The sequence below is a fragment of the Protopterus annectens genome, chromosome 2.part1 (assembly GCF_019279795.1).
Source record: "Protopterus annectens isolate FY-2018-M chromosome 2.part1, PAN1.0, whole genome shotgun sequence".
Taxonomy (NCBI): domain Eukaryota; kingdom Metazoa; phylum Chordata; order Ceratodontiformes; family Protopteridae; genus Protopterus; species Protopterus annectens.
The window spans coordinates 1,629,396,844-1,629,419,191 of NC_056729.1; the positions used below are offsets into that span (position 1 = coordinate 1,629,396,844).

At 41.4% G+C, this 22,348-nt stretch overlaps 1 protein-coding gene across 1 annotated transcript in view; it reads right to left on the reverse strand.

The window, feature by feature from the left end:
* Positions 1-22,348, reverse strand: part of LOC122795001 (uncharacterized oxidoreductase YjhC-like) — a 1,313,984-nt gene that overhangs the window by 662,869 nt on the left and 628,767 nt on the right. The window contains exon 5 of the mRNA XM_044063588.1: positions 18,592-18,665. Within this exon, the coding sequence (XP_043919523.1) occupies positions 18,592-18,665 (74 nt within the window). The remainder of the gene's footprint in view (positions 1-18,591; positions 18,666-22,348) is intronic.

Here is a 22,348-nt window from a genome sequence, read left to right on the forward strand (position 1 = left end):
TAAGGATGACTTTTCAAGTTGATTGAGATGCCCAAATGAGAACAAAGGTCTATTGTGTAATCCCTGGCTTGTATAAGCTGATGCCTGGTGGTGGCTGACAGGAGCCAGTCGTCGAGATACGGAAACACCTGGAATCCTTGACGTCTCAGGTGAGCCGTGACCACTGCCATGCATTTGGTGAACACTCTGGGGGCTGTAGTGAGACCAAAGGGCAGGGCTCTGAACTGGAAATGACTGGACCCCAGCCGAAAGCGGAGAAATCTCCTGGAGCGTCTGTGAATTTTGATGTGATAGTACGCATCCTGAAGATCTATTGAGCACATCCAGTTGTCCTTCTGTAAGAAGGGCAGAATTGACTGAAGAGTGACCATTCGAATCTTGTCTTCCTGACAGACTTGTTGAGTCTGCTGAGATCCAATATTGGTCTCCAGTCTCCCGTCTTTTGGGGACCAAAAGAACCTTGAGTAGATTCCGGCTCTGAATGGTCTATTGTAACTGGCTGAATGGCTCTTTTTGCAGTAGTTTTGCGATTTCTGACTCTGCAATCTCCCTTAGACCGGTGGTACATCTGGAAGCGAACTTGGGGGAAGGGACTTTCCTCGAAAGGAATTATGTAACCCTTGGATATGATCGACTGTACCCATCTGTCTTGAGTGAGGGAATGCCAGGCTTCTGGGTACAGTGATAATCTTCCCCCGACTGCCTCCAAGGAAGGACAGCCGGGCAACACCTCAGGGATGCTGAAAGGGCTTGTCAGAGAGAGGCTCCCTGTTTCCCTGGTTCTTCGGACCCCCTCTGCCTCTAGAGCGGCGTCTGTTGTTGTTACCCCCTCTGCCTCTAGGGATAAACTGACCACGTGAATCCGGCGTGACTCCTTGGGATTTACGGAACCACATCTTCCCACCCTTCTGTCCTTTGGGATAAGGTCTCGAAGGGGTGGAAAAACGGACTCCAACAGCAGAAAGAGTCTTGCCGTCCTGCTCGCACCTGGTCAAGGTTTCCTTCACCTGAGGGCCAAACAAAGCTGACCCATCAAAGGGAGAATTTGTGAAGGACGCCTTAAAGGGATCCGCAAAATCACATAGCCGCATCCAGGCTTGGCGTCTAAGAGCCACACCTGTACCTGCGGCTCTACTCGCTCCATCCGCAGCATAAGATATTAGCCGCATGGAGGAGTTTGCAATGGAATTGAGGGTTCCTAGCTGCGAAGCAATTTTTCTTGAGCCCCTGCAGCTGTAGGATCCTGAACTACTTCTCCCAGCTCCTTCAGGATATCTCTCTGGAGTCTGGTGAAGTGACATAGGTAATTCAGCGAACGCATAGCAAAGGTCGCTGAGGAAAACATCCACTTACCGTACCTATCCATGGTCCTAGAGTCCTTATTAGGAGGATGGACGGGCACGGAAGGATCTGCAAGTTCCTTTTTGGTGGCCGCAGCCACTACCATGGCATCAGCGGGGACACCCTTAGTAAGGAATTGTTTGTCACTCGGAGCAGTGATAAATTTTGAAGGCCTCCTAGGGACTGGCTCTACAGAGTCAGGAGCTGCCCACGCCTTTCGTGCAATAACCTGCATAAGGGGGTCGAAAGGCGGAGACACCCAGGAGGTGGAGGGCCGAGATCCAAACGCCTCTAGGTATACTGACTCATCCTCAGAGGGATTGTTGGTGGGCCAGTTTCCCCTCTGTTTCAGAAGTTCTAGGATGTCTGAGAAGGAGACATCCTCAGAGGGGATCTAGGGATCCCTCTGACTCATCAAAGTCAGTATCCGAAGTGACAGACTCGGGAGTCTACATGCTTCCTCTTACAAGTCCTCTTCCTAGGAGGATCTCCCGAAACATCAGAAGAATCCTCGGAAGAGGGGAAATTCCCAATGGGGAAACCTGAGGCGGAGGATCTCTGGGTCCTGTAGCAAGAGAAGTGGCAGAGATGTCAACAGGTACTATAGAGGGAGGAGCTACGGAACAGACTGCTGACTGATACCAGTGGCCAGTACACTCTTCATCACCTCGAATGCTCCCTCCCAGGCAGGTCCGAGAGAACCCGCCCAAGAGCTAGGAACTCCAGGGACCACCGAAGGGAAGTCTCCGAGGCAGATGTCGGAGCCGAGCTCACCAAGGCCGAGGCTCCAAGGGGAAGAGCGGGTTCGGACAAGGGTCCGATGCCACTCACCCCTCGGAGGAGACCATGGAAGCCCGACCACGAATCCCTCTAAGGAAGGTCTCAAGAGGAGATAAGAGTAGAGGCTGAAGGAACAGAAGGGGTATCCGTCCTCCAGCCGTAGCAGTAACCATTCGAAGACTCCAACTCCAAGCTCTGGGGTAGAGTTGAAGGAGGAACTGTAATGGGTGTGGACCAACAGTCGTCTGTTGAGACGGACTGTGTAACATTTGGGCCAGTACCTGTGACTTAAGTAATCTACTGACCACTCTCTCTAGGTCATGATCTGACAACCTGGATGACCTTGAAGATCGGCTCCGATGGCTCCGTTCCGATAGAAGAGGTGAAGCCGGAGCCGATTCGGCTCCAAGGAAGGAGACCTCGACCTCTTCCTGGAATGAGCCATCGGAGCCGATACTATAGATCCTGTCGGAGCCGACTTCTCGGAGCCGACAGGAAGCTCGATGTATGGGCTCCAGACGGAGCCGATACAGCCACCAAAGTAACGGTGTCGGAGCCGATCGGAGCCGACACCGATGCCTGTGCCACATGGGTGTCGGAGCCGACATCGAAGTGGTCAATACAGATTCGGCACCGATAGCCATCGGTGCCGAAGGCTTTGTCAAGCCAGAATCGGCTCCAGCCGAGCGATCTCGACTCAGTACGAGTCGGAGCCGAGGCCGCAGGCTTAGATACAGAAGCCTGGGCCTTGGAAGGTTTAACTGATTTGGATGGAGCCTACTTAGCCGGAGAGCCCTCCGGCTTAAGAAGGCCCCTAAGAATCAGTTTATTACGTCTTTCCTGCAGGACTCTCTGGCTGAAGGAATGACAAATAGCACAGGAGTCCTGCAGGTGAAGAGGGCCTAGGCAATAAAGGCAAGAAGTGTGACCGTCTGTCAGAGACATCTTCTGACAGCACGAGTCACACTTCTTAAAACCTGAGACCCTCTCCTTTGACATGGTGCTTTAAACAAACACACACACACACACCAGTCAAAAATTAACTTAAATAAAATACCAAAAAGGTATTTCTATAAACAACACACACACCCTAACAGGGAGGGGATGGGATGGGGATAAATCTGACTAAAATAAAATAGAAAAGACAGGGATTTTCTGTCACAAAAGGTAAAAAATTAAGTACTAACTAACAATTAAGGGTTTTTTTAAGAAAAAGGGGGCTTAATATTCATAAATAGAATCACTTACCAGGAGCTGGTAAAAGGAGGACCTCCTAAGCGAAGCGGCAAACGAGATCTGGGTACTTACCGCCTTGCATCATGGGATATGGGGCTGCCTCGAGCTGGTAAAAGTGACTCTCGAGCTTAGCAAGTGCCGAGTCGGAGCCGAGGGATCGGCTCCGAACCCATCAAGCAAGAATGAAGGCGAGATTGACAACTTAACATTATTGTATTCATAGAAATTATTATAAATCATATTGGATAGTTATGCAGATTCTCAGAAAAAAAGCCATCACACTCACACACACACACACATGCATACACACACACACACACACACACACATATATATATATATATATATATGATCTCACTGAGTTGTGTCTTTGTAGAGCACTATCCTACTTGTTGTCCCTAGAATAAATCTGTCTGCTTTATACAAAATAATGCACAGCAAACACATATTGGTAACCAGATTTTACAATCATGCTAACCTACTGCTTTAAAATATATCACATGACATTTCTTCCAGAATAGAGTTATAAGATTATTTATGTTTGTCAATCAGATGAATTAAATGAGTTATAGTAAAGTATATGTTTGGAACACAAATTTTAACACAGATTATTATGCTGCTGTTAAGTAGATTTTCAAAAACATTTAAATAAATGTTTCATTTTTATGCCTTCTAAAATAAGACATTTACTTACTACAAGAAACTACATCATTTAAACTCATTATAACTGACATATTTTATGAACAGAGTATTTTTCCTGAATCTGTGGTGTGTCAGTGTGATAACCTTGTCAATGTTTATACTAACTGCTTTCAGTTTCTCTGTGAGAATTCTGTGATTTGAAGATTCTGAGGTAACTCAAGGACATTGTGCATAAGACAGCCCACATCCCAGATTGTCTCTCTTAACATTTTGGCGGAAACTTATTAAAAACTAGTGACAAACATTCATTTAGCAGTGTAAATGCTTCTAAACATGACAGAACCTCCACAATGTATTCCACAGATCATCACAGCCTCTATGCAAGTGAAATTAAACTCAAAATTACCAACAAGCAATAAAACTCAGCATTCTTCTCCCAACTCAATTTTCATACAAATCCTATTATTCACTGTGCCCACACAGTCAAAAGCATTTCTATATATTAATAAAGAAAAGAAAAGAGAGTAGAAAATAAAAGGGAGTGAGGCAGAAATAAAAAATGTAAGAGAAAGCTGTAAGAAGTATATACAATGGAATGTTACTTACTGTTTATATTAATAGAGTTAAAAATAAAACATATTATTTACTCTTATTTAGTTCTGATTATTATTAGTTAAAGCATGACAGATTATTTACAAACAAGCATAAGCAGTATAATCAAGAAAGTATAATTAGAAATAGCATTTGAAGAACTTATAAACTTTTACAAGAAATAAATATGTTATTATTCTATTAATGATATTTTCATTACTGTTCTCTCCTGCCCTCCCCACCCTTTACCCACTACATAATCTAAATAGAATGTCATTGTTTAAACAAAGAAAATAATAAAAGAAGAAGGAAAAAAAAGATAAAGATAAAAAAATGTATCAAATTACTAACCTTAATTTTTTCAGAAAGAAAAACAAATCGAGTCACAGCCTGCCATTAAATCCTCAGGCATTTTGACTGGTTATGAAACAAAACATTTCTTTGCACATAGAGAATAACTTTGATTAAATCTTTTCCAAAATATTTGTGGCTTTCTGGAAATGCAAGAACTATATTCAAAAAGATTAATAATGAACTAAAATGATGAGAGAGAAAAAACATATAACAAATCATTTGTTTTTAGTCTCTTCTTCTTCTCTGAAGTCTTCCAGGAAGCTTCAGTTGCCAATCTCTTTAATGAAGAACTAGCCCATTCCATTTCTTCTATTTTATCCAAAATCCTTTTTTCTTTGACAAACAGTAAAGCAGAGTCTAAATCATCAAAGACCTTAGGACCATCAGGAAGGAAGATTTTAAGCTTGGCAGGAAACAGAAGGTATGTTTTAAACTGTGCTTTTTAAGCTCCCTTATTAGTGGCAGAAAAACTTTTCTTTTAGCAATTACCATGGAAGAATAGTCATTGTCACAGTTGTCTCATTAAACTTAACAGGAGCTTTAGCCCAAGCAGATTTAAGAACCATCTCTTTATCAAAAGATGATAGAAATCTAACTATAACTGATCTAGGATAGTTTTGTTAGAGTTAGTATTAGCTATAGATCTATGTGCTCTTTCGATACCAAAAGAATGCTTCTGGTAAATCTAAAGTTTTAGGGAGCCATGTTGTTAAAAAAGAAGTAATATTGTTACCTTCAATATTTTCTGGCAGTCCAAAAATCCTAATGTTATTGCGCCTAGATCTATTTTCCAGGTCATCCAGCTTTGTTTGTAAATGTGTATTTTGTTTCAGCAGAAACTCAATGTTGATTTCCTCTTCTTGTATTTTATTTTCCATGTCATTCACAGCTTCTTCTATGCCTGTCATCTGGATCTTCTGTTGTTGCAGGTCCATATGTAACAAGTCTATTTGTTTTGTAGTTTTTCTATGAAAGTGTCTATTTTAGTATCCATTTTATCCATCTTAGCAGTAAGTTGCTGGACTATAATTATCAGAGACTGAAGTTCTTTCTTGATGCTGGAGTCTTGAGAATTTGTCTTACTGGAACTCATTTCAGACTGATAAACTGACAGGAAAATTTCCAAAGTAATTTCTGACAGGAATATTATTAAGATTTCCTTTCTTTTTTAGATATAGTTCAAGAACTATATAAAACAAACATATTTAGAAAGAAAATTACTTCAAGAATTAATTTTTTAAGTAATTAATTCCTGTCAATGTAATGAAATTGGTGGAGCTGAAGAAATCTGCTGCTATCCTGTGTTCATCCTTGGCCACGCCCAGCCGACTGGCATTCTGAATCACTTTGGAAATGAGAGGGATTGGAGGAAAAGCATACAGAAGTCCCATGGGCCAATTGTGAGCCAGAGCGTCTCTAGGAGACTCCCCCGGAGGGGGCATAAGGGAAAAATAGCTGCTGCATTTGGTATTGACTGGACTGGCAAAAAGGTCGCAGCAAGGCTGTCCCCATTTCCGGAAAATCTGATCCACTGTTTCCCGTTTCAGAGACCACTCGTGAGGCATTAGGATTACCCGGCTGAGCTTGTTGGCTATCACGTTGGTCGTCCCTGGAATGTGTGTTGCAACCAGAAAGCGCTAGGAAGAATTCGCCCATTCCCAAACTCGCACGGCCTCTCAACAGAGTGGGTAAGATCTGGTACCGCCCTGTTTGTTGATATACAAAACCACCGACATGTCTGATTGTATTGCAATTGTCCCTAGAGGAAGAAGGTCTTGAAGTGCTTGCAATGCCAGAAGCACCTTCCTCATCTCCAGAACACTGATATACAGATGAGTCTCGTGTTCTTGCCAGGTGCCTTGAACAGTCCTGCCGAGATAATGCCCCTCCCACCCGATCTGGGAGGCATCCGTGGTCACAGTGGCAACGGGTTGGGCCGAAACAAAGGGGGCACCCGTGATCAGTTGACTGGGATCTATCCACCAATGAAGGTCCTTCTTGCATGATTCCGTCAGCAGGATAGGATGACTCAGTGGGAGAAATTGGAAGGACCACTGGGAAAACAGAAGCCACTGAGAATTCTCATGTGCAACCTGGCTAATGGTACCAATAGAATTGTGGAAGCCATAGTCCCGAGGAGCTGAAGAACCTACTTCGCTTTGACTTTTTGCAACGGGAGAAAACGTTGAACTTGGGAGATTAAGTTCTGTGCCCTTTCAACGGGGAGACGAGCTGTCATGTTCACTGTGTCTACCTCTGCGCCTATAAAAATCACAGATTGAGAGGGCAATAATGCTGATTTTTTCCAATTTATGGAGATCCCTAACTGAGCACAAAGATGAATCGTGGCGTCCCTGTTTTGGATAAGTGGATGCCTGGTGGGGGCGGTAAGGAGCCGGTCGTCCAAATACAGAAACACCTGGAATCCCTGACGTCTCAGGTGAGCTGTCACTACTGACATGCATTTGGTGAACACTCTGGGGGCTGTGGTGAGACCAAAAGGCAGAGCGTGAAACTGATAGTGACTGGCTCTCAGCCAGAAGAGTAGATGGCTTCTGGACGCCTTGTCCATTTTTACATGGTAATAGGCATCCTGAAGATCCAGAGAGCACATCCAAAAGTCTTTCCCTAACAATGGGAGTATAGACTGCAGTGTTACCATCCAAAACTTGTCCTTCTTCACTGATTCGTTCAATCTGCTGAGGTCCAATATTGGCCTCCAATCTCTGGTTCATTTTGGAACTAAAAAGAACCTGGAGTAAGTTTCAGATCCTATCTGGTCTGCTGGGACGGGCTGGATGACTCTTTTTGCAAGCAACTTGTTGATCTCCACAGTTGCCTGATCCCTCTGATTGGGTGGTACATCTGGGATCCTTTAGGGAACAAATGGTGATAGCGAAAAGGGTATGATATAGCCTCTGGTAACAACTCTTTGTACCCACTTGTCTTGGGTTATATTTAGCCAGGCTTCTTGGTACAAAGAAATGCGACCCCCGACTGGCCCCAGAGAAGCCCGGTTGGGCTCCACATCAGGAGCACTAATGAGACAGTCCTCGAAAGGAATCACGGCCTTGTTGGTATAGCGGACCACCCCTGCCTCTAGGGCGACGTCTGTAGTTTTCCTCCTCCTCTGCCTCTAAAGGAGGATTCACCCTGTGTGTCAGGAAAGACCCTCTGGGACTTCTTGAACCACATTTTACTGCCCCTTTGACCTTTGGGGTATGGTCTGGAAGGGACAGTAAAACGCACTCTCATGGCAGAAAGTGTCTTTCCTTCCTGCTCACACCGAGAGAGTATATCCTTCACCTTGGAACCAAACAATGAGGAACCATCAAACGGCGTTGGTGAAAGTAGACTTGAACGGTTAAATTACATAAGCGCATCCAGGAGTGGCGCCTCAAGGCAACACCGGAACCTGCTGCTCTACTCACTCCATCCGCACTATAAGATATAAGTCTCATGGAGGAGTTAACCACAGAATTTAGGGTGGACAACTGAGTAGAAATTTTGTCAGGAACTCCCTCAGTACACGCACCTTGTATCGAATCTCCTAACTCCTTGAGGAGATCCTTCTGCAACCTCGTGAAGTGCGTGAAATAGTTCAACGATCTAAGGGTAAAGGCCGCTGAACTAAAAATACGCTTCCCAAATCTGTCCATCTGCCGAGACTCCTTGTTTGGTGGATGAACAGATGAAGAGGTCTCTGCTAACTCCTTCTTCATAGCCGCCACCACCATGGCATCTACAGGAACACCCTTGAACAAGAACTCTCTACCTGGAGGGGCAGACAAGAACTTATTTGGTCTCCTGGGGACTGGCTCCATGGTGTCAGGAGTATCCCACACCTTTCGACTAACTAGATCCATTAGCTCGTCAAAAGGTGGAGACACCCAAGAGGCAGAAGGCTGAGACCCGAACACCTTCAGGTACACCGACTCCTCATCAGAAGGGTTAATAATGGGCCAGTTGCACCTCTGCCTAAGGATGTCTAAAATGTCCACAAACGAGACATCATCAGAGGATGACTTGGGGGACCCTTCAGACTCCTCGAGGTCAGTGTCCGATGTCAAAGACTCATCCTGGAAGTCAATATGTTTCCTCTTACATAACCTCTTCCGGGAAGGCTCCTCGGAAGGATATTCCGGGGAAGCCTCGGAAGAGTTGGGGCCACCAGCCAATGGCTCCTGAGGCTCTGTTGTCTCCACAGAGAGTAGGGGCTGAGACTGAAGTGGGTGCTCTCGGGGGAAGAGTGCTGGTGCCAGTGGTACATGCTGGAGAATGAGACAGCATGCTCCTCATCATCTCAAACGCCGAACTTTCCAGTTCCAAAGACCTCCCCCGCTCCGAAGAGATGTGGGTCGGCACCAGAGCTGTCGGCTCCGAAATAGATGCAGGGTCTGAGCTCACCCTAGCTGATGCACCGAGAGGAAGGCTCGGAACTGAAGATGATCGATTCCAACACTCCCTGTCGGTGCCGACAGGAGAGCTTTGGCCCATGGACATGACGGATACACCGAGCGTGTTGGAGCCGAACCTGGCTCCAAGGCAGCAACAAGGTGAGTTGGAGCCAGCATTTCCTTCGTTGGCACCAAGCACTCCGGCTCCAAAAGGCCAGTATGTCTTGGAGGAGGAATAGCAGACAAGGGCAAAGCTGGATCAAGTGGTTACTGAGCTGAATGGGTCGGAGTCAACAATAATTTTGGCAAGGCAGACAATTTCAGGAGTCGCAGCACTACCCTCTCCACATCTTCTTCTGAAAGGGTCCTGGAAGACCTGGAAGACATAGTTGGGGATCTAGACCTGGGGGGCACTGGAGACTTAATTGCTACGGACACCGGTAGGGAGCTTACAGACCAGCTCCGAGAAGCAGAGTCAACTGCTGTATCAATTGTTTCAGAGATCGGTTCCGAAACCCCTGTAACCGACTCTGACACCACCATGATGCTCTCCTTCAGCTCCGAAGGCTGAGGAGTCGAGGAAGCAGATTTGGATTGTCTCGATAGTTTAGGAGATGGCTCCAAGACACCAGCCAGTGCTGAAGAAGGCTTTCTTGAGGATTTTGATTTCCCAGACTTAGAGGAAGCCGAAGAACTGGATAGTGCTTTCTCAAAGCACGGTTTCAATAGACCCTTAAGTATGAGTTTGTTCTTCCTCTCCTGTAACACTCTAGGAGAGAAAGCATGGCAGAACAAACATAACTCCTGTAAGAGGATGGCCCCTAGCAAGAAGACACAGCTACTGTGGCCATCTGTTAAGGACATCTTTTGGGAGCATTTCATACACTTTTTGAACCCTGAGGGTTTATGCTCCTTGCTTTCCTTTGACATATCACGCACACACACACACACACACACACACACACACACACACACACACACACACACACACACACACACCCCAGAGAGATTGAAAGAGAGAGAGAAAAGAAAGGGAGGACTAGGTCCTCCAACTAAAACGGGCCTAACCCTAAGAAGGAATTACGTGAGGACTAGGTCCTCTAACTTAAAAGGGCCTAGCCCAGTGTAGAGAAAGCTAGCTAAAGGAGTTACAAGAGGACTAAGTCCTCTTAACTTAAACAGGCCTAGCCCGGTGTAGTGAAACTAGGTTTTCTAACTTAAACAGACCAGAAAGGAAAGCCCATACACACAAAAGAAACTGTAAATGACACAATAACTTTCTATTCTTAAGAAAAAACAGGTAATAAACTTGCAATCCTAGTAACTTCATAAGCGGATCCCCGCCAAAAACAAACCATGTCAAAATAGCAGAAACCAACTGCTAACAATGACCAACAAAAGGTCAAGACAACAGGAGCCCCTGTTGACTAAGAGCGGAAAACCGCCAAAAACTCTACCTGATAATCAAAAAATGCGCAACAGCGCCTAAACTAACTGGCAACCAGGATACCAATAAACAACTAGAAAAACTAAGTTGCACTCAAAAAAAGCTTTATTATTGTATATTTAGTACTGGCTGATATATTAGCAATACTAAATATACAATAATAAAGCATTAAACATGATACAATATGAAGAATTTTGTAAAACTTAGCCAGAGTCAAGAGAATCACAACCAAACTCGTTGACGTGGCAAACGAGATTTGGGGATTGTACTGTTTCCCCATGGGATACCTGCTTAGCCACAAGCCAACCAAAAGTCTTCCAGCTTGTAAATTGGCTGAGTCGGAGCCAAGGATCGTCTCCAAACCCATATGTAAAAATGAAGGTTAGATGGACTACCTAACATCTGACATTTTGGAACTTTAAAAAATTTGGGAGAAATAATCAGCTTTCAGCGAGGACTATTACTTATATGAGGATGTATCTGGGGGCTTAGAAGGGAAAAGTATAACAAAAGAGGTTAAATTTCTGAAGAAAATTATGAAAATATTTGGTATGAAAGATGTGAATCCAGTAGTAGGAATGCAGAGAGAATTTGCATACTATTCCCCAAGGTAAAATTGACTTGACAGAAATTATACATTATAGAAACATAACCACTTAATTGAGAACTCTGATGCACATTCAACAGCTATTTCAGATCATGCACCAATAATTAATAAGATAAAAATGCAAGATAGCAAAGTAAAGATGAATAATGAATGGGTAGTTGAAATTATCCAGGAGTTATTAGGGAAAATAGAAAGTAATCCATAAGTTATAGCTAGTGGGCTTAAAACCTGAGCTTTGGCTGGCTAAGATCTACCTGTATTCAACTGGACGTATAAGAGAATTTAAGTACCTTTTATCTGCAGTTTTTTCAAATAATACAGCATTTTAATTGATTTTTTGTGTTGCATTGAATATTAACTGAACTAGAAGTTTTGACTCTGTTTTTTCAGTTAGTGCTTGCTAGATTTTATTGCTTGTTAGAATTCCTGCATAGGCAGTAATTGCAGTCGGGGGTAGTCTCATTCATTGATATTCTGTTGCTGCCTATTTAAGTGGTACATTTTGGAATATTTTCTGCTTAAAACCTGAGCTTTGACTGGCTAAGATCTAGCTGCATTCAACTGGACGTATAAGAGAATTTAAGTACCTTTTATCTGCACTTTTTTTCAAATACAGCATTTTAATTGATTTATTTGTGTTGCATTGAATATTAACTGAACTGGAAGTTTTGACTCTTGTTTTTTTCAGTATGTCGCACCCATCCTCCCTGGTTTTGTTTTGGTGTTAATCTTGGTGGCTTTGAAACTGCCCGCCCCTCTTGTAAGTTTGTGTTTGGATACTCCTTCTGGGCCCATTCATTTGCTCACTCAACTGAGTGCAGTGAGATCCTATTCTGATTTCAGGAACTCCTACTGTATACAAAGAGAGCATCTGGGAAAGAAAGAAAAAAGTTTTAAGATTGTTTCCTGCCTTTCCTGTAAGTGGTCTAGACTGTTTGTAGGCTTCTGAGCCCCCAAACCTTTCTGTGTTGGAGGGAAGCCTTCTAGTTTAATTTTGTTTCTTAGAACTAGCCAGTTTTCTAGTTTTAGCACTCAAATCTGTTTCTTTGAACTCAGCACTTGTTCAGAACTCATTGTAAGCACTAAATAAGCTGCAAATTACTACAGCACTCAACTTTCCTCACTTGTCAAGAGGAAAGCAGTTTTTAGTACTTAATAAATAAGCACCTATCCAGGCATGTCTAAGGGTCAGCTCCCGGTGATTTCTCCTGTCTACCTGATGAATCTGGGCATCTTGGGGCAATGAAGCAATTGCCTCATGTACACAGATAACCCTCTACTACTACCACCCATCACTACAACCTGGGAGAGATGCACTTATAAAGCCAAACTGGTAGCAAAGCTCTCTTCACCCAAAACTGGACTAGACAGTCAAGAGGAGAAGGTAAACACTTGCACCACACCACACTCATCACATAGTCCCTCAAAACCTACACCACCAAAACACACACATAGAAACACAAAACACACCCCTACATTCGTGGAGGCTCTCAATAAAAACCTGCCCAAGCATCAGGGACCTCCAAAGCAGAAACGCAATCTAATTCTACCCCCCAACACAACCCAAATGACACACAGCCCACAAACTCAGTGTGCCACTCAACCACAGCCCATAAGGCATAACAATGTACCCAACACTCTAGTCATAGATGACTATAGTGAGGCACACTGATGTTCCACTCATCAGGCTAAACAAGGAGAAAGTTACTGTCAGCTGTCTGTCAGGTACCAGGATCCGCCACATAATGCATGCACTCAGGTCACTCCACAACAAGTACAAATATGACACTGTCATTGTCCATGTTGGTGTGAATGACCTGAGACGTACCTCCCTGGACTACATGAAAAGAGACATGGAGGAGCTCTCCGATCTTGTAGCCCAGGCCGGTATGACCCTAGCCCTGAGTAGCATCCTGCCATCACCCAGAATGACACCACAGTACAAGGACAAAATGACTGACTTTAACAACTGGCTAAGCTTCTGGTGTTATTTTAAGGGAATCCAGTATCTGTCTGCCTGGGATGACATGATCGACAGATCACGCTGCTTTGCCAGAGATGGCCTGCACCTGTCACCCTTGGGATTCCGGATACTGGCAAAGGCTCTTGCCACCCCTAGAGTGCCTTTTTAGGCAAGGTTCAAATGACAAATTCACCACCGTAACAGGTACAAGCAAGCAAAATGTGAGGGTAATGCTACTCAATGCTAGAAGTCTAAACCTCAAAATGCACTCACTCGAGGCACTCCTTAAAATGGAGAACATCGACATCTGTGCAGTGACAGAGACCTGGTTCAAAGCTCCAGAGAGCACCCCTGCATTACCAGGCTATAATTCATACCACACCTTTCGGCCACCAAACCCAGACAGAAACACTAAAGGTGGAGGCGTGTCCATATTCATTAAGGATATCCACACCTCCAAGCTAGCTGCTCAGCATAATGCATCCGAGATTATCCAAGTTCAACTAACACTAGGCAAAATTGCAATCCAGATTGTAGCAGACCCCCCACCATGCCCCAGGATTCCCACTCCTCATTTCTTGATACAGTGGAAAGTATTAGGGTACAACCCAACACCCTAATAATGGGTGATTTCAACTACCCCACTATTAACTGGGAAAACTACTCATGTAATAACTCTTTTACTCAACGTTTTCTGGAATTCATAAATTCCAATGCCTTGGATCAATTAATTCACACCCCCATCAGGGGCAGCAATATCCTAGACCTGGTCATTACCAACATGGCAACAGGTGTTCCACACCAGAGGTCAATTCCTTGTTGGTCAGATCCGACCACAAGCTAATCACCCTAGACATCCACATCCCGCCCCCCACCCCCAATTAGGGAAACCACTGTAAAAAAACTTCTCCAAAGTCACGTTCACACTTCTTAAGACAGAAGTGGCAAACTTCACGACACCCATGCTGTTGGACAATAGAGGTATGACTGCTGAATCATACACAAATGCACTTTATAAGCACTTACACGAGTGCATAGATCATGCTATCCCTAATAGAACCAAGATGCTATCCTCCAAAAAAAGGAAGCCAATCTGGTGGTCCTCTGCCATAAACAAACTCTGCAACAGAAGAAAGAGACTGTTACAAAAAAGAATAAAATCCCATGACTGGAGGAACTCCCTGGTCAACCTCAGTAAGAAGCTGAAATCCCTCATAAAATCCTCCAAAGCTAGTTACAAAAACAAAACTGCCACTGACTCTAAAGACAACCACAAAGCATTGTATAGCTATGTCAAGAATCTCAATGGCAACAATCAGATCTGCTCTGAGTTACAGCACAATGGCACTAAATATACTGAACCAATTGATATTGCCAACATCCTGGCAGATAGGTTCAGTGCTAATTTTACCCCCTCTCACCCCCTAGAGGGCCCATCTCTATACTGGAAGAATGCAAAGTTCCTGTAATCACAGCTGCAGAGGTAAAAAACACACTCTCCAAAGCCAAGAACACAGCATCCATGGGACCTGACAATATCCCAGGCTGCATTCTACACAAACTACAGAATGAAATTACACCCTACCTAAGTACCATGTTCAATCATAGCCTCACCTCAGGCTTTGTGCCCACTGAATGGTGCACCACGACGGTTATCCCACTCCACAAAGGGGGAGCCACGACTGACCCCGGGAACTACCTCCCCATTAGCCTGACGAGCTTGGTCTGCAAGGCCATGGAACGTATCATCATGCAACTCATAAACAAAGACATTAGTAATTTCCAAACTCTGGACCATACCCAGTTCAGGTTTGTAAAAAGCAGATCATGTCTCCTAAATCTGACTGAGTTCTTTGAAGCAGTCACCAAAGCCATAGATGAGGGTAAGGTGGTTCACACAGCTTATCTAGATCTTGCCAAGGTTTTCGACACCATCCCCCACTCTGGAATTATAGATAAGCTCAATAAACTAGGTATAAATCACTTTGTCACAAGATGGGTTGCCAACTGGCTCACGGACAGAACCCACACTGTGAAAGTAGCAGACTCCAAATCCGACTTCAGACCAGTGACAAGTGGAGTACCACAGGGTTCAGTCCTGGGTCCTCTCCTGTTTGGTATCTACTTCTCTGAAGTACAGGCTAACACAGTAGGTTTTTGGCTAACAAAGTATGCAGATGACTGCAAACTAGGAGCCATAATCGAAACTCCTAACGATGTGGACATACTACTAAAGGGCCTCACTGAGACAGCTGTCTGATGTCAAAGCCATGGCTTGAAGCTCAATGCCAAAAAGTGTATTATCATTCCCTTTGGTAAAAACTCTGTACCCATGAACTACCACAAAAGTGGTAGTCTACTTAACGCCGAAAGTGTGATAAGAGACCTTTGATAATCACATTGCCACAGTGGTCAGTAAATCCTTCTACATGGCTCGCCTCATCGAAAAAGGTTTCTCCATCCAGAAAAAAAGCGGTCATTGTTCCCCTCTACTCATTACTCATTAGACCCATTATAGATTACAACGCCCCTTTTGGTATGTACCTCACAAGACATCTACAACAACTGGAAAGGCCACAGAAATACCTCACAAAGAGGATTACTGGCCTCAAACAGATGCCGTACGCAGACCGTCTCAAAAAACTCCAGCTTTATTCCGTCACATATCGCCTACTCAGAGGCAATCTCTGCCTAACATACAAAGCTATGTCAAACCCAGAGCTGTTGGACATGCTCCACTTAAAGAAATCCCAATCACGCCGATCTACACGCTCTAGGGACCTAAACCTTGTCACCACAATAAACAGAACATGCTGGAGGCATAGATTCCTGTCCCAGAGACTTCCCATACTCTGGAACAGACTACCTATGTCAAACAGAGCTGCTCATTAGCACTCTTCAAGAAAAATCTTGATGACTGGATGGGAAATAGAAAATTCACCCCAGGGATCACTTCTGCAGCTCTGCTTGACAGGGGCACAGGAAAATAATTCTCTTGGGTAGCGAAAGCCAGGGTACCTTGTTGGCTAGGCTTATATAGGGCCCTAGGGCTAATAGCCTAGTACCTACCTATGAACCTATGTGAGTGGGAAAAAATGAAAGCAGAGTTTAAAAATAGGGTGGAAATAAAAGAAGAAAGGATCTAGTTAAAAAGTAATAAGAATTATTTAGAAGGGCTTTCAATGGTAAAAGTATTAGAAAATAAGGGGAATCTCACAGAAAATGAAGAGATGCAATTCAAGAGCACTAAAGAGAAAATAAAAGAGTACCTGAATAATACGCATGAGTTTAGAAAGAGTGCTATTAAAAACTGTTATTTGATAACTCCAGAGCACAAACATTTTTGGCACAATGACTTAGGAAACATAAAATAAAAAGGGTTGTTGCCAAAACTAGGGAGCCTATAACAAAAAGGGTGAGAGGCTGGCATAATGGTTAAGGTGTTTACTGTACAGACACAAGCTGCAGGGTTTGATTCTCACATAGGGTAATTACCTAGGCTTAAAATAGCCTACAAGGGTAGCTAGCCTAGTAGTAATCTTCGAACCTATGAAAATAACCAGAGATACTACAGAGCTATTTTGGAAATTAATAAAAGAACAAGAAATTGGATCTTTAGGAAAGAGAAATAGTAAATTATAAAGAAAAAATAGAAATTGTGGGAACAACACATGGAGAAAAACGTTCTGAAGAGGAATTAGGTTTAAGAGAAGGCAGGAATTCAATACTTTATGTAATGTTGCTTAGATTATATGATATATAACAATATATGTGATGTATAATGTTTGTAAATGTGAACTTGTTGATATGGTTTGATTACTTTTATACAAATGTAAGTTTGTACATGTCACAAGTGACAGGTCCATAAAAAAATAAATGAATGTGCCCCCCCCCCCCCAAAAAAAAAACGAAATGAATGAGTTTTCCCCAAAACAACTAATAACAGTCTTATTGTTACTCGCTCATAGGTTCATAGAAGGTTGCTAGGCTAATGGCCCTAGAGCCCTTACAAGCCAAGCCATATAAACTAAGCTAACTTGTTTAGTCTCCTAAATGCCCATTTCTGTTTGACTTCATCACATGGTGACACTCTCCAACTGAGCTCAGAGTATCAGTTGATCAGTTATTTCCATTTGTCCATCTGTAACCCTCTTTTTCCCTTTTTGCACATGAGATTGGATGCCACATCAACAGTGACCATCATCTACAGCTAATGTTCACACTGGCAGGTGGCTAGCACTGTTTCACACATGCATGCACTCACTCAGATCTAGATGTGAATGCAATGGGAAATTTAAAAGCAAACAACCCTGGTGGTCTAATTGGCATAAATAAAATCTACAATAAAAAGGGAAAAACCTCTTTAATGAAAATATTATTAATTTGGCTAAGAATTTAAAAAAGACCATCAATTCTACTAAGACAGTCCATGAACTCAGGATGGCATCTGAAGCCAAGGACAATTACAAATCCTTCTTTGTCATTTTAGAAAACTAAGAAATAAGACTCAACAATGTACAAAACTCATACTACACTGTAAAACCTAATTTGACTTGGTGGATAGTTCCAATATAGGAGCAAATAAATTTAGTGCAAATTTCACTTCTTCTCATATCCAAAAACACACCTGGAGTCTGCAGGTTAGCCCTAGTTGCTGGTAAATGTGGAATAAACACGCACATAACCTACAGTGTACTGAACAAAATTTTTTGTGACAAAGCTGAAAGACTTCCTTCAGACAAAGTGAACATGTAATAATGATGTCACATATTACCCTTAGTTCTCCATCCTGTTCACAACTTACTGACAGTAATCTCCTTTACTCGGTCTTCTTTTCTACCTATATCACTTATTAACCAAGTAACTGACATTATCAAATGTCTCTTTATAATTGGTTGTGTAGTATGAACTATAACTTAATGCTGTTAAGACTACTATGTTTAGAGTCTGTTGGATGTTGACTCAATTTATTTGCTGATTTAACGTGTTTTCAGGGGTGCGAAACTGGCTTGTTAATAATAATGACTGTTTGTAATTGTAATTGTTTTAGTAGCTGTAGATAAAATTTTCCTTGGGACTCCACTACAAATAGAACTTCCTAGCTGGACATTTCCAGCTGACAAAAGCAAACAAGCAACTAAATAAATACATAAATATTCTGTTAAGAGAGATGTAACCGAGCACCATAGGCCATGAGAAAGTCTTACAGAAAAGTACTAATGGTGTACGTTACCTTGTGCAACTTATCGGGTGTGCATATGATCGCAGCATCAGCAAACTTTTCTCTTTTAGTAACTGCTGTCCAGTCTATAAAATAAAATTGAAATTCAAAAATTTAGGGAACAGTTTTTACTTCATCTTCTGTTTATTGTAGTTTATTTTGCAACTGCTAAATTTATGCATAAAAACCTTGTGACTACAGATACCTCATTTTTAGCAAAATAAAATAAAATATGCTTCAATAAACAGGTTGAAACAGCTAGTCAGCTATATCAGGAGTACTACTTCACCCAGTAAACTAATGCCTTCAAATGTATGCATAGCCTAAAACTGAAGTGGTTAGCCAAGCAGCTGAGCCAGGTTCTTACACTGTCCGTAGAGAAGACAGAAAGATGTATGGAAAGTTTTACAAACATAAGTACATGACAGAGGCACTGAGTTCGCCCTATTCATTCATGGGTATACGACATCCCTTAGCTAGTTAACAATGAAGTAAGGGAGTTGCCAACACATTGCATGGAATGACACAGACAGAATTGTCACATCCATTACTATGGCAAGAAACAGAGCCTGTGAAAACTATGATTATCAAGACTTACAGAGAGATGCTCCTTTAGTTGCATCTCCAAGTAAAGCTGTAATGTAGCAAAAAATATCCCAAAAGGAAAATCTGAGCTACAGAGAAAACAGCCCTCTTATAGTCTCTCCATTTGGTAAACCACTGATGAAACCACCCAAATAAATGGACTATTCAAGGGTTAAACATGACACAGTATAGTCTAATCCATTAAAAAGTACTTTTAAAATGCATAGAAACTCATATTTTGGTATAAAAAGTCTATGGCATGCTTAGTACGGAGGTTAAGGTTAATTTACATAATCAGTGTAATGTAATGGGTTTTACCCTATATAACATATGAAAATAAAAATATTTTATAACTAAGAAAGGAAAGTGACAGACATGGTATGTATAGTTTTAAATGCTATAAGCTAACTATAAGATACTTCATCGAGTTTGGCCTGAGTAAACACTATAGGTAGGTTAGATTACACTCAGTTTCTCTATATTCTTAAGTGTATATTTTGTTTCCATCATTATACATAAATTTTTTCTTATTTTGATTTTTTTTCCTGGTTCTTTTTTCAAGTTTATTCAAAATGATGTGTAATAACAATACTAACACACACAAAAAACTGTAAAGTTTTAGACAACTGTGAAAACAATAAGTGAATCCAACAGAACACTGCCACACGATAATTCCAAAGCCTTTACTTGTTAACGTTTTCGTGTACAAAAAATAAATACACTTCTTCAGACAAGTATTACTGAAACCTCGTGTGAGTTTAAATATACTCACATACCAACAATCATATCTAATTACCTAACTAATACATCAATTAAACAATTTAACCATTTAATTACATTTTAACCTCCTTAAAAACTGCAACTTGGTATAAAAAACGAATTTAAGAAAAAGCACATTTAGAAAAAGAAATTCTTAGTTAAAAACTAATCATTTAAACTTAATTTTCTTCACCATATTATAAACCATAATTTAATATACAAAAAATAAAAAATAAAAATACTATTATATAAATAAATATCAAATTCATAAGCTTCCATATGTTTATATTAAACTCTATATATATAAGAAACCAACATCATATAAAACCTTATAAACATATTCATATAGTCCAAAAGTTTTTTACCTAATAAGCGCTTTTTGTTTTAAAAGGCATTTTATGGAGCATGTCCCATTAATCCCTGGATATACATAGGCATTAGTTTTAAGCTGCCATAACAACTCGCTTTCTTCCAATTTAAGGTGCCAAGGACCACCTCTAGGGTTTATATCTATCTTTTGAACCACATTAAACAAAAAACTATGATTAGTATTTTCAATAATATGTTTTGCCAATGCGTTCGTTATGACACCTTTAGAAATTGCGTATATATGCTCATAGATGCGTTGTTTTAAATGTCTTTCTGTTTTACCCAAATAAAAAGCAGGGCATAGTGTACAAGTAGCAAGGTACACTACACCCTGGGTAAAACAGTCACATCTTTGGTTAATATAATATTTCACTCCCCTAATAGTAAACGTAGTTCCTGTTCTAATGTACTTACAATAAGGACAACGACCACATTTATACATACCCTTATTTAACCTACACATTTTAAGGGGGGATTCTAATAAAATTTTTAATGATGGAGCTTTTCTATACACTATTACTGGTTTATTTTCTAAATTGTTGTTTGAATACAAACTCTGTGTCAGAAATTCCCAATTATTATTTAAAATACGACGAGTCTCTACTGCCAAATCATCATATTGGGTAAGAAAACTGATGTTATAATTAACTTTAATTATGCTATCATTACTATTAATATTAGTATTAACTTGTCCTTGACGCATATCAATAGAGTTTTCACTTTGAGTTGATTCAGCTGTAATATCAACTACAAAAGTTTCATTTACCCCCTTAAAAATGGGGCCCAATTGGCCATTTTTTCGTTTGAGCTCCACTTCTTTAATAACTTTGTTAACAAGCTTACTAGGGTAACCTCTATTTTTAAACATACCTGCCAAAAGATCACATTCATCTCTAAAGATGTTATCTTCCGAGCACATTCTAGAAGCACGTACAACTTGGCCCTTAACTACACCCCTCTTCTGAAACAAAGGGTGGGAGCTAGAGAAGTGAAGAAAGGAGTTACTATAATGGGGTTTCCTATAAATAGATGTGTGAAATTTACATTTTTCCAAGTCCTTTTTAATTTCGATGTCTAAAAAATTAATTGATACATCGTTATAATTAAAAGTAAATTTCAAAAAAGGAACAAAGGAATTCATTAATTCTATCAATTTTATAGCCTCCTCTTCGCTTCCCTTTACAATCATCAGGATGTCGTCTTGGTACCTTGTATACCAAACGACCATTTCCTTAAATAGCTGATGTGAAAATAAATAGAAATGCTCCCAATAAGCCATGACGGAGTTTGCAAAGGTTCCACCACATGGGGAACCCATTGCTACTCCTGTCACTTGTAAGTACAATTGTTTCTTAAACAGAAAAAAGTTGTTACTCAGAACAAGTTCCAGTAATCCAACCAATAAATCTATATCCACTCCTACTAGATGTTTATCAAGCAAATAATCTCTAACCCAATCGATGCCAGTCTCCTGTGGGATAGTAGTATAAAGATCCTTGACATCTGCTGTTAAAAAACTAAAATTAGAGTCAAAAGGTATATGATTAAGACTATCCAAAACAAACCAGGAGTCTTTGCAAATCTGGGGTTCATTTTTAAGAACTTCCTTAAGTTTGTTATCAACCCACTTTGCACATGCGTAAGTGATCGATTGGCGTCCATCTATAATGGGTCTAAAAGGGGGGGTTTTAATATCTTTATGTAGCTTCGGAATCCCGAAAATAACAGGGATCACCGGTGCTGGCATTGTAAGATATTGGTATAGCTCCGTACTAATACTGCCTTCTATAAACAAGTCACTTAGATAATCTTTGACTCTTTTATAAGACTGGTTTAGCTCATTCCTTGAAACACATCTATAGTTATCAGTTGACAGCATTTCCTTCATAACTGCTTCATACTTTTCTTCATACATAAGGACAGCCCCACCCCCTTTATCTGGCTTCATTGTTCTTATATTATGAGCCTTTACTAACGCAATAAGAGATTGGTATTCTAAATCAAAGTGTTTGTGCCTGTAATATTCATTATTAAGTGCCCTCAAATGAACTTCACT